The sequence below is a fragment of the Oreochromis niloticus genome, linkage group LG3, assembly GCF_001858045.2.
Source record: "Oreochromis niloticus isolate F11D_XX linkage group LG3, O_niloticus_UMD_NMBU, whole genome shotgun sequence".
Classification (NCBI taxonomy): Eukaryota; Metazoa; Chordata; class Actinopteri; order Cichliformes; family Cichlidae; genus Oreochromis; species Oreochromis niloticus.
In genome coordinates this window covers 27260204-27278708 of record NC_031967.2, presented here as the reverse complement: position 1 = coordinate 27278708, position 18505 = coordinate 27260204, and the positions used below count along the sequence as shown (strand labels likewise).

Here is an 18505-nt window from a genome sequence, read left to right as displayed (position 1 = left end):
CTCTCTTTACTGTTTTCGCGCTGTCCTTAGAAAACGCTTAAAACACACACACACACACACAAAAACGTGATGAAAGTATTTAGAAAAAAGCATGGCTTATATATATTATCATAACTCTGGATTTACTGGCCTGTAATTAAAATTTAAAAACTTTGAAGTCAGAACTTTCAATGTGGGCTGAAATAGAGACTCAGCGCTGCAGCTTGTTGCTACATCAGCTTACATCAGTCATGTGATTTGGAGGTGCAGCGTGTCCGTGGACCACAGAGGGTTAATAACACTCACCTTCCTTCCATTTCCAGAGTGTAACATCCAACCACCTGTGTAAAAAGCGAAATTCCCATGGTGTTGTTCAAAATGTGCTCTGGCACAATAATAAACATGACTTGCTACTGAAAACAAGAAAAAAGCCGGTCCTGCTATGGGCTGAACCACTTGTTAATGGTGGAGGGGGGGAACATTATGCAATATATTCAGTTTTAGCATTTATATTCACTGTTGACTGTAGCTACGCTCAAACTGTTAATGCTATCTTATTTTAATAAACAACACTGTCATATGCAAAACTGGGGTGGCACTTGGGGTGGCAAGGGATCATTTTAGGGTGGCACTTGCCACCCCATGCCACCCTTCTAGATCCGCCCCTGGTAGCGAGGCTCCAAATGCTTTCAGTGTGAAGTAACTCCAGAATGGATCGGATTTCTTTTTTTTTTTTCTCTCCGATATCCGATCCAGTAATTTAGGTCAGGATTGGACAGCGATACTGTATATCGGATCAGTCCGTCCCTATCATTAATGAAATAAAATTGGAAATAAATGAATACATAATTTATTAAATGTTTTAAATGAAACAAACGGACATTTAAGTCATTACTGAAATATTTCTTTAATTAATTAATTCCAATTTAAATTAATTAAGGAAACATTTAATAAATTATTTAATAGTAAATACAGTTAATTCATTTTGTCACTCCTGGCCCTCGATAATTTATGCTGCTGTTAGTGAAATGATGCAGTCTGTGTCAGATTAACAAATATATGAACCCAAAAATCAAAGCTTTTCAATTTTGACATTACGTGAAAGCTTTCATTTTTGCTTTAATCAATTCTAGATTGTTCAACAATATATTTAATAATTGTGCCCCTAAAAATATTAAAATTAAATAGAAGATTAGAACTGGGCAATATGGACTTAAAAATCCTATCATGACATTTTGTGGATAACAATAAGTCTGTGAAGGTTCTCAGTCATCCAGGTCATCGTAGTCTAAGGAGCTTGGAAAGAAAAGTGAAGCTTCTTCAGTGAAGAAGCTTCTCGGATGAGAGATGAAACGTCTTCAAGCAACTTAAAGAAGTCCAGACGCTTTTCTTTCCAAGCTTCTTAACAAAAAGAGTTACAATAAAAGATCATAATAGTATTTTTGCCTATAAATCTATCAATGCAGCCTCACAAATACAAATACTGCGAATTAAACTTAGCAAATGTGCTATTTAGACAAACCAGCAGTTATTTATCTTATTGAATTGATGATAAGTTTGACATTAATGGAAGTAATAGTCTCAACTAAATTATCATATATATTTTTTATAGAGGTTTGAAAGCAGTCTATCATTTTAATCACATAGGATGTGTGTTATCACAATATTGATAAGCGATGCGATAAGTGCCCAGCCCTACAGAAGATGCATTAAAATTTATTTAGATTTGGTGTGTCTCATTTTTGTGTGTAGTAAATAAATTGGTCAAATGACCTGGAAGCAATTATAGAAAAATCATTAATTTTAATTTAATTAATTATTAATTTATAAATAGGAGATGCATTGAAATAAAATTGGTGCGTCTCATTGCTTAGGACTGATTTGGTGTCAATTTGTCCTTTGTGAAATTTACTGATGTTCCCTAAGTGCGCTGCTTTATCCACTGTGTCAATGGCACTCTCAGTGTAATGTGATTACACTGTGAATCCATATACGTGTACCTCTTATACATGTTGCCTTTAGGGTTCAGCACTGCCCTCCATTAGCCTCACTCCATGCATTTTTGCAGCACATTTATGACCAATAACATTAAACATGTAACACACATTCGTCAAATAAATGAGGTAGTCTGCATCAAGTCATCATCTGTATTGCATGTGTAATCAAACATGTACGTTGGCGATTTAGAGAAACAGCAGTGGGATTGCGCATGTGTGTGTCCGCGGTGAGACACAGCATCATCATTTCCTCCTCTCGGCGTTTTACCTTGTATTTGAACAGAAAATCCGTAATGACAGCAATTTTGACCATAAAAATATTGAAATCACACAGAAAGCAAATTTAAAATCTAGTGTACAAATTGAATTTCTCTTTTGTTAGTATTTTACTTCTCATTAAGGTGCCTCACTTGACTGCATGTCACTGATTCACATGTATCTACAAAATATTCAGATATACACATATTCAGTTGAAAAAAATTTCTGATTAATGACAGACACAGAAGTTGAAGAAGCATTCAAATAATTTCAGAGCTCAATCAAGGTCAACTAAAATACATACCCCATCCATGGCTGCCATGATTAAGTTGATATTGCGTTTAGCTGTCCCCCCCCTTCTTTTTGAACACTCTAAGAAGGTGGTCAGCGTAGTGGTCAAGCTTGGCCATGAAAGTCGACAACAAAGGGACCATGGTGATGCGGGTGAACTCCGCAACAACCTGAAACATATTAAAAATTACAACTAGAGTGTCACGGTTTGCGGGTGCAAGCCGTGTGGGAATTATTTAGGATCAGAAGCAGCAGCTCAGGTGCAGGTGAATATTTATTGACGGGAGTGCAAATCAACAGAAATGGCAGGTGACATGAACAGGAAAACCTAAACTGGGTAAAACTAACAAAACAAACCAGAAACGAAGATGCAGGGAGGTCCGGGGAAATCACACATGGAGAGACGCAGGGAGATCGAGGGGAAACAACACAGACGAACCAGCAACTAACAGAGGCAGACACGAGGTTTAAATACACAGAAGGATAACGAGTGAATGAGACACAAAAGGAGGGCACAGCTGGGAGTAATCCGACCTGACGAGACAGGGGAAAAGTAAACTGAACACACTGAGATAAGACAGAGACTTTTAAAGTAAAACAGGAAACACATACACGTAATGACACAGACTCAAAAACGCAGACTAAACACAGGGATACACGGGTAGAAAAGAATGAACACTAACCGAGGAAGAACAGAACCAAAATTACAATAATAGAAAACACAAAACGCTGGGTCAAAAGGACCCAGGATCATGACATAGAGAGTATTCTCTATTAATTTTATTAGAGGCCACATGCAAGAATGTTACAACTTTCAGTCAAACATTTTGTATCTTTTAAAATTAACAATTTACAGTACTTTGTTCTTCTTCAAATTACCTCAGTCTCTGAAAACAGGGCAGGCCAACTGTTGTTGACCTCTGCAATGAATGGCATGTCTTTGATGATTTCCTGTCTTCGGTAGCGATGATAACCAATGGAAACTGATACAAGGAGTTAAATGCATTATATATAACAGTATTACACATCATTACACTGCACTTCAATGACAACAGATGAACACATGTCTTATACTTTACAAATCAAAGTGTTAATCGCTTAAATCCCTGTGTTTGACACTAAACCAGAAATCAACATGGAGTCGAATTCTTTCAAACAATGTAGCAACTTAATTGATGCACATTTCTAAAATACGCTACACATTCATTTCATTCTTCAAACTACAGGATCGCTGGCGCTCCCGGTGGTCATTACTGATGTCAGGCAGCAGGTGCGGTAGATGTTGGGAGTAATTTTAAAACTGTCGGTCTTAGTAGGCAAGTCTCACCTTAACAGGAATCGCAAAAGATTTTGGAAAATTACACCTAAGCAGGTTCAACAATATTTGTTAAATGTTTTCATACTTCTAACATGTGAGAGAGGTATACAAGCTAGAGTGTTAAAAAATTTACCAGGCATCATTTGTTTAAAAAAAAAAGTATTCCCGAAAGTTTCAGATATTTATTAATCAAATTTGTCATCCTTAAATTTTTGTACTTACCAAATAATCCTCAGATGGCGATGGATTCTATCCAGGATGCTAAGCACATGCAAGTCTCAGTTGAAAATGGCGGATGATCAAACTTCCACACTGCACATGTGCAAACTCAGAAGTACGGAGAGCCTATTAGGACAATCCTCTTTAAATTAAAGTGCTCTTCATTTGAAATGAACTTTTTACGTTGGATTTAATTTACTGCATTTTGTTGTATTGAAATATTATGTTGTTAATTAAATTCAAAACAACATACTTGTGTTTAAAGTTAAAAATCAATTGGTGGCATTAGTTTTAACATGAAACATTTACATAATGCTACCAACATCAGTGTGTCATTTCTTAGAGTGCATCATTTTCCATTTTAATTATTGCATCCTTTTGTGTTTTGTGTAAGATACAGGTCACAGCCATTTGGCAGTGGAGATTCCACTCAAGTCCAGCTGCCAGCTATTTGGACCTGAGTACTGGCAGTAGTTGTTTGGTGATGATTTGAGCCTTTCTCTACAAAGGGGAGAGAAAGGAGGAATCTGGAGAGAGAAAACAGGGGAGGAAGAGCTTGAGAGTTGAATTCCCAGAATCTGGTGTGGAAACACTCCCTACTAATGCAAGGCATATCAAGGTGGGTGAGAAGGTTTCTCAGGAAGAGGCAAGATTGATATGTGACTGACTGCTTGTTCTTCTGACTGACCACCTTTTCCTGTTTGTAACCAGATAATAACTCTGACTTTGTGGCTTTGGGCCTTGGATTGCAGGCCAGAACTATGTCTTCAGCCTGCTCCAAAAGAAAAAATACACCTAGTGTGTATGAGGGGGTTTTTGAGTAAATGAGATCAAACACAGGACACACTGATCTCTGAATCTCTGACATTTAAGCTGGAGGATTCAGTAAGAATGGGATTGTGTATTGAATAAGTAGGATTGACAAACAATTATGAAGAAAAAGTGTTCTGGTTTAAAAGGCATTGCGGTAAAATGAATTTTCTTTTGAATGACTTTTCTTTCTTTCTTTTTGTTAAAGGCAAAATAATTGAAGTAAAATGGTGTAAAATGAAGACGTGAAATAGAAAAACCTTTGCCTTAGTTAAAAAATGGCTAAATGGTAAAAGATGGAGAGGATTATAGGGCATGGCCAGATAACACTGGATTTTATCTAAACACAGAGATTGGATCTCCAAAGGAAGAGCGGTGGAGACGAGTGGGCACCTGACAGAACATAAATTGGGACACCTGGAGGTGTTCTGGGTCTGTTCCCCTATACATGACCCCTATCCAGCATTCTTGTATAGGGGCCAAGGGCCCTTCAAGACGACTAGGCTAATTACATAAGTATAATTAATGTCATTTGAACGTTATTTTTGATTCTGCTTTTGCTCTGCCCTGCCATATTGCTTTAATAAAATTTCTTGCAATTAAAGTCTAAATTGTGGCCATTTCATTCTTAATCCTTTGTGAAACAGTAAAAGGAAAAAAATCTGAGAATAAATTAGTGTCAGTATAAATGGCTCTTACAGGTTGCTCCAGCCTTCTGAACTAACAGTCCCTTGGGGCCTACTGTGCGGATTAACAAGTGCCACAATCGAGAATGGAGGTGCCATAAAGCGTGTGATTGATAAGATTTTGTCTCCAAGAGTGCTCAGTTTTTTTAGCAGGACAAAAACATTACCTACAAAAGGCCTTCCCTCCAGATGCGCCACAAATGGCAGCATAAAAGGAATGAGTTGACTGTTGGAACTATTGTTCTCATCGTGGACCCGCAGCTCCCTCGTGCCCTATGGCCAAGTCATCCAGGTCATCCTTCGAGCAGGTGGCAGGGTTCACACTGCTCAGATACAGGTGGGAGACAAGGCATATACACGACCAGTGGCTCAATTCATCAGACTTCCAGCGCTTCCACCAGAGTCTACTGGCTGACCTTACTAAGTGAATTGTACCTTTGCTGTGTGAAGTTGTGTGCGGCTGTAAAAAGGCCAGCCAGTCAGCTGTAGTCACTAAGGCAGCAGCATCTACTTGATATCTATATATCTAGAAATATATGAGTATACAGCTGCCGGTTAGCCAATCAGCGGTGAGGCAACCCATTCTCTGCACCAATCAGAAGACACAGTTCCATCTCCCCATCAGGCACATGCTTTGATGCAAAGAGTTGGGTCTGAGCTGTAGGCGGGGACAGTCAGCTGAGATTTACTCACCGTGTGGATTTATTTCTTCCTAATGCTGAGTTAGTGGTGTGTGTCCATGAGACTGTAAGTTTTCTATTATCTGTCCTGTTTATTCTTGCTGCGGACATTATCCTCACTTGTTTAAATCCGTGGTGCACACTTTGCCAAATGTTGCTGTCATTTACTGCGAAGTAGGCTCTGCCATGTGGCAATTAAGGGGTGGTCACTAATTTCTCATGCTGGCCCTTGTGTAAAGTGTGTAGGTAGGATTGATTTACATTGTGAAATTAGCCTTTGTTGATACCCCCTGTGTTGGGCGAATGTCCTACCCAGTATTGTTGTATTACATATTTAATTTACTCTGTTCACATAATTATGTAATAAGTCTATATGCTTTTATCAACAGAAACACCATCACTTCACCACATGGCATACACCCCTTTACTACACTCGATATCCACGCACTTACATTATGGATGTGTAACCCAGCTTCCTGTGCAATAAATGAGTGAACAACAGATACATGAATGGAAGTGGATTCTTTGGATTAGCCATCTGTTCTTATCGCACAACCCTGGGGAGATTGCAGAGGCATAGAGTCAGCACCTTATTATCATGGCATTCATAGTTACAGAGGTCAAGTTCATCTCTCTTAAAGTGACATCCTACATTACACCTGGACATCAAGGCAATCAGGCCGGGTGACTGACCTCGCCCACATCGGCTCCATCTGAACTCTGCATTATCTACTGGGAAAGACTCAAAGCATGAGGGATGCTGAACAGAGAGCCAAACCAGACTTCCTGTACAGGTGTGATGGGCCCTGCAGGTCAACATCAGCTGGGTCAAGTCTCTACTTTCTTGAACTAGTTTCTAAAATGTGAAATATACAAAATAAACGAAATATAATTATTTTGTTTATCTTGTCAGACTTGAATACATCTTATAAAAATGTTTCACAAGTATGTGACTCCACTGCACACTGCACTGAAAAATAAGCAATCAAAAGTGAGCTGAAGTGATTCACACAGCCAAGAAAAATACACCAGTGCCACAGTTATGACACAAGAACTATAATAATTAAACATCACAGGGCTCACATGTCCTGCATAAACAAAGGTGACAAAATTCACTATCAAATCATTAGAAAGTGTTCCCAGTTTCCCAACTGCAATGTTTCTTAAGAACCTTTTCAAATATAGAGCAAAAGCTAAATTTACAGTGTTAAAAACCTTGTTGCAACAAAGGCAGGACTGTGTAATTACTACTTAATTATAATGTTAAACTGCACAGCAGCAGCTTATAATGAGCCAAACTGTTACCTTCATCTGGGTGCAGGTAACACTTTGTCAACGTGACTCAGAAGTCTGGGTGACAGATTTCCTCACTGATGTCTGAAAATGTCTTTGAGGACATCCAGCTTGGTCTGATAGCTTGTCATGGTCACCAGTCCTCTCCAGGCGTCCTGCCAGATTCTCTCTCATTTTTCTCTGTGTTTGTTTGGTGTCTGTATACACAGCTCTGCCTAACACACCTGAGAATTATCATCCACCTGTTCCTGATGAGCTGCAGACACTACCTACGGTGGTGGCTGACAGTCAAGACCGTAACTGTTAATTATTGTAGAGTCCACCTTACAGTATAAAGCACCTTGAGAGGACTTGTTGTGATTTGGTGCTGTATAAATAAAACTGAATTTAACTGAACTGTTTTGAGAACTGCATTAAGCAAGGTGAGAATGACTTTCTGCAGTGAGAACTGTGTGAAATTGATCTTGAATAACTATAACATGATTGCCAACTGTCACACTTTTGCCCTCATGTCTACTTTCACGTTGTGTAGCATGTGATTATTTCATGCAATCAATCTCAAAGCTGTTCTGCTTCACTGTATGTAGAAAGTGTCTTCTTACTCGTTCTTTCTCCTGCTCCTCTCTGTATTTCAATAAACATTCTGCTTTTACACTATTTTGGTTTGCAGTATTTTTGTCTATATTTCATTCATCTGAAACCAACTATTCTGTGTCTTTAAATGTCCACTAGGTTTCATTGATCCAGAGTGAACATGGGACATGACATTATACATTAAACTCTATCATCTCCTTAAGGGCAGACTTTGAAATCGCAGACATGCAAATCTTTGAAAAGCACAACAAAATATAAATGCAAAATTAATTAGTTTTTAAATTAAAAAATGTCAGTATTGTTGTGGTTACATCAGTAAAAACACTATATACATAAACAGTATATTTCTTTTACAAGGTTTTGGAATTGAAGTACATTCTTTATGTTATGTGGACATATTAATATAAATCAATAAAGATATTTTATTGATAATCAGAGTTTCACAGTGACTTGTAACCATGGTGACTGAGCCTGACATTAGTCAAGAGTTCAAGAGTCTTTACATTTGTGGCTATTTTTCCATCTGCTTGTCTAATAACTTTGTTATAAGTGCGTTTTTGATTAGGCCTACATGATGTGTGAGAAGTGTGTAAATCTGTGGCTCAGAGAAGCGTCACTAACTTACAAAAAAACATGTTAATAGAACTGATTCAAAAGCTGAGATTGCACCACATGCTCACCAGAGAACCTTTTCTATTTTCTGTCATTCATCTCAAGACCAGTGTGACACATTAGCATTAGCATAATGAAGATTAGTTAAACTAGGATAATTACAGGGGATTTTATTAAGTGATTCCTACTATTTGACTATTTGATTTGATATTTTTAAGGTTTGTAAGAAATCAGTAATTGAGCTTAAGTTTAAAACTTACTGTTTAGAACAAATAAAATTATACGTCTCATTATTCCTGCGACTGAACCACTCATGCTGTCCTCCTCTGTCCACGCCTACAGACATGTCACACCCTTCAGTCTTCCCCTCTGTGGCCCACTTCTCATAGCAGACTACGTAGTCACTGACCCATAACCATAATCCCAGAGTGCATTTGTAGCTCAGTCTGATCCAAACATAGGGACTGTCAGCATTCTTGGCTGTTTCCTGGACCCATCCCTGCACCTCAGGGTTGGTGATAGAAACCAGCCTCTTGTAGTTGTTTTCACAGTAATTCAAGGCTTCTTCCCAGGTCTTGTTTTCTTTGATCAGGATCATTTTATCTGTTATAGCTAAAAAGAGAAATTAAAGTTCAGTTTCAGTTCTTTTCCTTTACTTTTTTTCATTATCAAGGTTACCAATGTTAACTGCATGAATTTCTGAAAACTGTCAACTAGATATTAAATTGGGTCTTCAATAATAAATTTAACATAACTTTGGAAATAACGATACAATAATGACTATACAGATATGTTATAATGAATCTTCTCAGTAATGACAGTGGCATTTCATTTTGGGAAAACTGAGAAAAACCTTTGTACAAACTCACCATCATAACAGAAGAAGGGTTTTTCTTTGTCACATTCATCAGAGCTCCATTTTCCTGATCTGTTTAACAGAGTCATAGCACATGTCTTGTTGCTTTGTTCATCATTGAATAACTCCATATCCCAGTATCTGAAAGAGAAATCACTCCCATCTGACCACCTCCAGCTGTCTCTGAACAGACCAATCCAGAGGTTAAATGGAGGGGTTAAACCTTTTATCACGGCCTCAATTTCTTCTCCATCTACGTGATTGAGTCCACTGGCCAAGTCAGTGTGATTATATCTGCAGTAGCTCTGAGCCTCTGTCCAATTTAGTCTTGGATATTGAATCAAATACAATGTTTTATTGACTTTCTTCATTTCTGTAAAACCAAGAGAAAAACATACAAAGACATCCCTCAATAATTTTTCTCCTGAAACCCATTCTGCAACTTTTTCTTTAAAATACTATTCTGTAATTTCATTATATTTTTATATTATGATATTATAATATTATTTAATATTATTTACATCTCCTCACCATCATAGCAAATGAACCAGTTCATTTGGTCACATGAGACATCTGCCAGCTTGTCTCTTTTCCTCCCACAGTTCCCAGGATGTTCCCAGGATGCTCTTCCATTCAGATTCCAGCTGCTGTCATTTTGAATGTATTCCACTCCTGGCAGAGACCAATGCCACGTCCTGTTTCCATCTGTGTTGTTGTTCAGTCCAATCCAGGCTTCTCCTTGATTCTGTGTGGAGTTACGGAGTCTGCTCATGTCTGTCATGTCAAACACTTTGGCCAGGTCTGTATATTTCTCTCTGCAGTATCTCTGTGCTTCATACCAGCTCTTGTTTTCTTCAATAAAGTGGTACTCATACAGGCGGCATGTAAAGAAGCAACACTGACCTAAAATTCAGAAATATCATATAGATAAAAATCTGATTAGCAAATTAAACTTTTCAGGTTAAAACTGTCACATGAATCAGACTCTGACTGCAATGATTTGTCAAACACTTTGGCCGAGTCATTTTAAATGTCTTTGAGCTTCTTCACTAAAATGATACTTATACAGCTGACATGTCAACAGAAAACTGACCCAAAAAAAGGAAAGAAATTTACTGCTGCAAGAAACTAATTTAGATGATGGAGAAAAGCTTTGCCAGATAAATATGAATCTATATTCAGTGAATGTATTGGTAGAAATATTGCAAATGTTTAATGAATCAACATTAATCTGTGTTCATTTTAAATTAAAAACAGTATATCTGGTGAAACAATCCACTTACCCATCAGAATAAGCAGATACAGACTCCACTGCATCTTTGATCTGACAGATGAAAGTGATGTTTTATTGCTCAAGGAAACAAAGATTTGAACAGAACTTCTTTGATGCAAACTTTATGTCAGGAAAGAAAAGATGGATCAATATATGATGGTAGGAAATATGAATTATATGTGCAAAAGTTTGTTTAAGAAAAAAAATGTGAACCATTACGAAACATGACATCACTACTTCAGCTGCAGCTACTTAGACGTCTAATCATTTTTAATCCTCAAACCTCAAACTGACAGTATTTTATTGAGGAAACAAGTTTAATATACACACAGTTTGGATGTTATTAGCCCCATGAAGCAGGTGTATTTAACTATAGTAACCACTTTACAGTTACTCGGGTACTTAGTACAGGTTATCAACTAAACGATTATAAGTTATAAATAATACATAATGTTGACTTCCATCCTCTTAACCACTTATCCAACTCAGACTTGCAGACCATCCTGGAAGATAATACATCTGTCTGCGTGAGAGGCAGGTTACATTTATTTCCACATATTTCTGATTAGACTGCACTTTTATATACATGAAAAGTCTCTATTTTCAAAACTTGAGTAATTTCAATACATTTGTGTATTGATGCAAATCCGGCTGAGTTTCTAACTCACCGGTCGGCCTGCCCGTGATGTCATGTTCTCGCTCCCTCTCGTTTCTCTCTGTATGTTTGTTTACGTCCGTCTGGAGCTGAAGCCATCGCACCTGCTGCTAATATTCCGCCATCTTAGCCGGACTATTTAACAGAGTGATCGGGCTTCAGTCTGTGCTCGAGTATAGACCTTGTGCACGAGAAAATGCTAACTTCCTGGTTTGAGACCGGATGTGGGGTTGTACATTTCCGGTAGCTTTACTTTGCGGTCAATCGCTACTGCGAAGATATACTCCAAAATCATGTCCAAAACTCGAAAACGGAAAGATCGCGTTAAGTTACAAAGAGCAGAAGGTGGGAACACTCACCACTGTTTTGACGTTTAAAGAGTTTAGATCGATCAGTTGTTTACATCACTCAACACAAGCAGAACTGCATTACAGAATCAGAAGACACATCGTTCACATTCAGAAGCACATCTCTGTATAGTGACTGGTCTTATGATTTAACCAGGCAAATGTTCAGCATTCAAACTACAGGTGAAGAATAGTCAAACCAGATGTTTCCCCCGTCGTTGTGTTGATATCAGCTAGTCAAGTACACACCTACACAGCATGTTAACAAACCGTGAAAAAAAGCCACACAAAAAACAAAGGATTGATGGTGAGGGTTTCTATACATTAGTATTTACGAAGGGTATGTTGTGACTTACCTTCAAAATTACAGTGGTCCCTCGCTATAACACGGTTCACCTTTCACCTCGCTGTTTCGCAGATTTTTTAGTGCAAGTTTGCATGCTTTTTTTTTTTACATCACATTGTGTCCTGCATCCTGATCGCTGCAGACGATCTCCTCCGTGACGTCTCTCCTGTACAGTACAGAATCGCTGCATCGATCGCTAGCAGGGTGACTGAAGTGCAGTACTGTATGTCCACGATGTCCACGAAACGTTTTGCACCGTCAAAAAATAAAATTGTCTACTTGATTTCACCTATCGCTGGTTATTTTTAGAACATAACACCCGCGATAAACGAGGGACAGCTGTTTACAGATACTGAGAAATATAACATTTGAATCACTTTTCTCTTTTGCTCTGAGGCACGGGGGAATAAATATCGACAAGTCGATGAACATCATTTACAGATATATTGGGTAAATGCCCAAGACATCTATAGAAATCTAAATCGCCGCTTGATTCATTCATTTGCTTGTTTTGCACCCTAAACAAGGCGCGAATAGGACACCGGAAACAAAGCTCCCCACAGGAGTTTCCGCACCGGAAGTAGCATATGCTAACGTGCACACAGTCTATTAGCAAAGCTCGGTACTGTTGCCTCGGATGTATGGATTATACCTCTCACTCAGGAACTGCCTCGTCATTGTATTTGTTTGTCACCAGGGACCGCGAGGAGAGAGAAGAGGAATTTCGAGGCTGACCATCACCAGGGACGAGGACTGTTGGAAGTCACTGTGTGTTAATTCACTACTCGTGCATGGTCAGGAAGAAGAGGACAAGACTCCCCACTCATTATTCATTGATAAGCTGATAAGCTGTTCACTGTTTTACCCACGCTGTAAATAAACCTCACTGTTTTTCTGCAAGGAGCTCCGCTGTCGAGTCTGCTCTTTATCCGTCCCCTGACATTTAGTTGTAAACAAATTCTGTGCTGTGAGTAGGAAACGAATTTCATGCTCAATGAAAAGGTGACTATCATTGTGTATATAGATTTTAGAAATTCTAGAAACAATCAAATTGATAGAAGTTTGACAACCATAAACTCAAATTCATGAAAACTGTTCTGTTTGAGCCACAGAGTTCATGAAGAGTGTCAGGAGTCCAAATGTTTTCATAAAACCAGATGAAATTGAGCTGAGAAATGAAAAAAATAAAAAAATTAAAAAAGAAACTCCACAGCATCTTTTATATCAGACATATTTGAGCTGACAAAGAGACATTTTCATAACAACTCTTACTTGCTGCATAAACGGCGTATGTCAGGCTGAAATATGCAAACCACAATCAAACAGATCAACACAGAAATCGTGAAGTTATTATAATATAAAATCAAATTAAATACTCTCTCCAGAAATTACATTAAACAAGTCGCCAGCGTAATGTAGAGGAATAAAGAAAGGAGGAGGACAGAGGGAAAGAATAAAGAAGAGCTGCAGCTAAATGCTCGTAAGTTAGTGCCAAATTCCTGGTCATTCAAAAACACAAGTTAATGTGCATTTATTAATTTACTTGTACACTCTAAAAAGTAATTCACATGCTTAGTAAATATCACTATAAATATAAGTTAGATGACCTTGATAAAATCCCTGAATATCAGTTAAGTAATTATTTGAGTTGGATATATTGAAATAAATGTCTAGAAATGTAAGTTATGTTTTTGTGTTAAATTGAGGTATTTATTTACATTTATTTCAGACTAAAAATTCAGTATGTGGTTCATAGAATTCCTTTATTACATGTACTTAATATTTTGTTTGAAATTGAATCAAAATATTTGAGAAATATTACTCTAAAGCATGTTAACTTAGAGTGATTGATTATTAGTGCGCGGCAAGAACGCGTAGCCTCACGGGAAATTTTTCATTTCATCACAACGACGATTAACGGAGACAAACTCACGGCGGAGCCACCTGGAAAATTTGCCGGTAAGTGGACTGAGAGAAAACTGTTAATGTAACGTTAACATTGTCTTACCCACTCTGTAACTTCCTCATAAAAATGATTATCCACAATCATTCTCAAGTCTCACATTTTAGCTTTTGTAATCTGAATACCTTTCATACTAGATGAGTGTAGTGTACATATTTCAGTGTGTCACCTTTTGTACTTTTGTAAAAAAGTTTAGTTTTTATATTTGGTCATAAAATGTAAAAAAAACTGAAAAATAGAAAGACAATAAGAAATGGTGAGTAATGACATCATCTACACTTGAACTGTGCATGCAAACAAAGATTAAATGACATTAGAGAGTTTAAACTTACATCTGGTTCGTTCTCTCCTTGATGTCTCTCCTCAGTGTGTTCATAAAGACTGCTGTCAAAAGCAGGTTGTATGCTACACTAACACAGAGATCTTGTTTCCCAAAGATCAACATTTGAATATTAAAATATTCCACCAGAATGATCCAGTGTATATATCAGATATGAAATGGGGATTTTATGTAGAGCTGTGGAAAATAGAAATGTAACACTGCACTATTGACTGTTGAACAAGAAAAAGCAGGAAGTAGAAACAAAATGTAAAACTATAAATAAATCTTTTATAGTTGTTACAACATGTTCCAGGTTAATTTCACCATAAAATGTTCAGTGACACTGTTAGTTTTCTGTTAATTGCTGAGACATGAGGACACAATGGAGGTAAGAACAGTAAATACTAAACATGACTGAACTGGAAACTGAAAACAAAACACATAAAACTAACTCTCCCTTAGAGCACAGAAATCATAGGTTCAAAAATAAAATATAGGACTGGTTCACAATGAAATACAGAGACTTTAAGGACATAAAATAAAATGATAAACATTAAAGGAAGCTCAACACCCATGAAAATGTACACATACATGAAAATAAACTCAAAATTGAGACATTCATGCTTTACTTTTCACATTCTACATCTACAAAAGAATTTTAATACAGAAATCAAAAATATGGAGACAACAGGAAGCAGCTTGTCAGCAACAGTCAGATATGCTGCAGTCTCGCCCAACAGCATGTGGGATCACCTTTAACACCACACATGGCCCTGAAAAGGACATGTGGGAGAAGAAGGAGGGATAATTTTTTGAGTCATTACTATATTGTTTCAAAAGTCAGTTTTTTATTTTTTATTTTTTCCCCCAAATCTAGGTTTATATTATAGTTTTTTTAAATTATAAAGCACAAAGCACAAATCCCGCCAGTGATTCAATTTGTTATAAACCAGTGAATCAGGTACTAAAGCAGCGAACGTCGCTTATCACGTGACTCTGCTCAGATGAACCAAGCCTCTGCAAAGTGTTTCAGAAGCAGTGTGTTGATTTCTTTTTTTTCACACATGAGCAGAGCTTCAGCTGCAGACAGGTCATCACTACCTTTTATTTTATGAGTTATTTTTGGATTTTAAAATTCAGTCCAATGAAATACAATGACTTTAAAAGACACACACACACACACACACACACATATATATATATGTGTGTGTGTGTGTGTGTGTGTGTGTTTGTGTGACTGACAGCAAACACAGGACACACACATCTCGTCTGAATTTTAAGGTGTATGATATAGTAAAAATGAGATTGTAAACTAGCATTAAATGAAGACGTAAAATGAAAAAACCTTTGCCTTAATTAAAAGTGGGTTTAGTTGTCACAGGGACTTAAGGTCGGTACCAAAACTGAACCCAAACGCAGAAACCCAGAGCAGAGGTGGCGAGAAAGTTTTAACAATGTTTATTGTACTAGCACAAGTCAATATTTGTCAATAACTGAACACAACAAAGCTCAGAATGTAACAGGGGCTTGGCGTAGCGTGTTAATGTGGTTGTGGGGGCTGAGTGGGGAAAATTGGGCTTGGAAGGGTAACTGGAGTGTGGCTGGTTACGTTTAGTGATCACACTGAGGAGAGAGGAGAGCAGTGTTAGAATAGTGGTAAAAAATGAGAGAAGGTGATCACAGTTGCATCTCTAGCTTACTTGCAGTCGGAGTGAAAGATGCTTGTAGGGAGAGGCGGCGTGAGTCCACGTGAGTTAGACGGTGTGAGTTGGCTGACTTGATTTCCGTAGGTTCCAAGGGAGTGTGATGGAAGAAGGACAGGCAGGTGAGGCATGGAGAGATTTCCAGAGAAAAAGTAGATTATCCAAGGTCCAAGAGATGAGCTTAATTTAGAGGTAAAAGTGGTGGGGACTAAGGAAGCTGATGGAATTTTCCAGTCACTCACCCGGATCAAGACAATGATTGGAGATGGAGAGGATCATAGGGCCTGGCTAGATAACATGGATTTTATGCGAACAAAGAGATTGAATATCTAAAGATGAGTGGGCACCTGACAGGGCAGGTATGAACAATTCATGTCTGGGATGTGACGAGCCTTCTTACTCGTTCTTTGTCCTGCTCTACCTAAAGGTCTTCTCTAAATAAGTAAAATTCGCTTTGTCATCAATAGTGAGAAAGTGAATTGCTGAAAGGCCAGACAGGATGTGGACCCAAATGCAGGACTCAGGAGACTGACATAAACTTAAGCATCTTTAATGATAAGTTTTCATAAGATACAAAACCCCCACAGAGCAGCCACAAAGAATCCAAATCAATAACTCTTCCAGAAAAAAAAAGGACAAGGAGAGGCTGAGGCAATAATACACAGCAGATAATGAAGGGAGAGGAAACAGGTCAGGACAGCTGAAACTAATCACAGAGGATGAGACAGGGGAAGTAGAACTAAACACAAAACACAAGTGACAACAGAACATCAAAATAAGAGGAAATAAGTAAAACTGAGACCATGACTCAAAGATATAAAGTTGACAGAGACAGAAGACAAACATGACACTGAAGGAACAGAATGGAGCACAAAAGGAGATCAACAAACCTAAAACCACGAGGACGTCATAAACCCACAAAACACAGAATGAATCTAAAGATCTTTGAACAGAAACTCAGAATTAAAGACATAAAATAATCTCAAAGACACTTCTATCATTTATTAAAAAAGTAAAATAAAATGGAAATAGCAGGAAGCTAAATATCAACAACCCAGAACACACAACCATAATCCAAAGTTCAGCAAAAATACAAATGTAGAGAAAATCTAAAAACAGTCTTTAAGATTATACATTAACCTCTATCATCTCCTTGATGATAGAGGTTTTTTTACAGACATGCAAATCTTCGAACAGTACAACAAAATATGAACTTAATTAGTTTTTAAATTTAAAAAAGTATTGTTGTGGTTACAATAGTGAAAAAAAAGCTGCATAAACAGACATGATTTTTTGTTTTACCTGGTTTATTTATTTATGATTTATGATTAAATAATAATAAAACATAAATATCTTTTACTGTTCATGATCATTTCAAAGTGACACACAGGATCAACCTGCAACCATTGTGGCTGAACTTGAAATTAGTCAAGATTTAATGTTTACATCATTACATTTGTGGGTATTTCTCCCTCTGATGGTCTAAATGACTCAGAAATTAGCATTAGCATAGTGCAGGTTAGTTATATTAGGTTCAAATTTAAAGCAATTTCATGAAATGATCCTAATATTTCACTGTTTGATTAGATATTTTTAGGTTTATAAGAAATCAGTAAGTTTAAAACTTACTGATTAGAACAAATGAAATTATATGTCTCCTTATTCCTGCGACTGAACCACTCATGCGGTCCTCCTCTGTCCACGCCTACAGACATGTCACACCCTTCAGTCTTCCCCTCTGTGGCCCACTTCTCATAGCAGACTACGTAGTCACTGACCCATAACCATAATCCCAGAGTGCATTTGTAGCTCAGTCCGATCCAAACATAGGGACTGTCAGCATTCTTGGCTGTTTCCTGGACCCATCGCTGCACCTCAGGGTTGGTGATAGAAACCAGCCCCTTGTAGTTGTTTTCACAGTAATTCAAGGCTTCTTCCCAGGTCTTGTTTTCTTTGATCAGGATCATTTTATCTGTAACAGGTAAAAAGAGAAATTTAAGGTTAGTTTCAATTCTTTTCCTTTTCTTTTTTTCATTGTTAAGGTTAACAATGTTAACTGCATGACTTTCTGAAGACTGTCAACTAGATATTAAATTGGGTCTTCAAAAATAAATTCAACGTAACTTTGGAAATAACGATACAATAATGACTATACAGATATGTTATAATGAATCTTCTCAATAATGACAGCGGTGTTTCATTTTGGGAAAACTGAGAAAAACTTTTGTACAAACTCACCATCGTAACAGAAGAAGGGTTTTTCTTTGTCACATTCATCAGAGCTCCATTTTCCTGATCTGTTT

The 18505-nt window shown here is 37.5% G+C and overlaps 1 protein-coding gene and 1 long non-coding RNA gene across 2 annotated transcripts in view; both read right to left on the bottom strand.

The window, feature by feature from the left end:
* LOC106098998 (macrophage mannose receptor 1-like) overlaps positions 1 to 14540 on the bottom strand; it is a 29795-nt gene extending 15255 nt beyond the window's left edge. Inside the window, exons 1-4 of the mRNA XM_019354110.2 lie at positions 14510 to 14540; positions 10877 to 10917; positions 10125 to 10496; positions 9607 to 9966 (exon numbers count right to left, since the gene is read on the bottom strand). Coding sequence (XP_019209655.1) covers positions 9607 to 9966; positions 10125 to 10496; positions 10877 to 10910 — 766 coding nt within the window. The 5' untranslated portion in view covers positions 10911 to 10917; positions 14510 to 14540. The remainder of the gene's footprint in view (positions 1 to 9606; positions 9967 to 10124; positions 10497 to 10876; positions 10918 to 14509) is intronic.
* LOC106098997 (uncharacterized) lies at positions 1880 to 4371 on the bottom strand. The gene is made up of 4 exons (XR_003219163.1): positions 4066 to 4371; positions 3405 to 3508; positions 2539 to 2695; positions 1880 to 2244 (listed from the first exon to the last, which is right to left on the bottom strand). It is a non-coding gene; the product is annotated as an uncharacterized LOC106098997 (long non-coding RNA).
* Positions 14541 to 18505: the final 3965 nt, after the last annotated feature.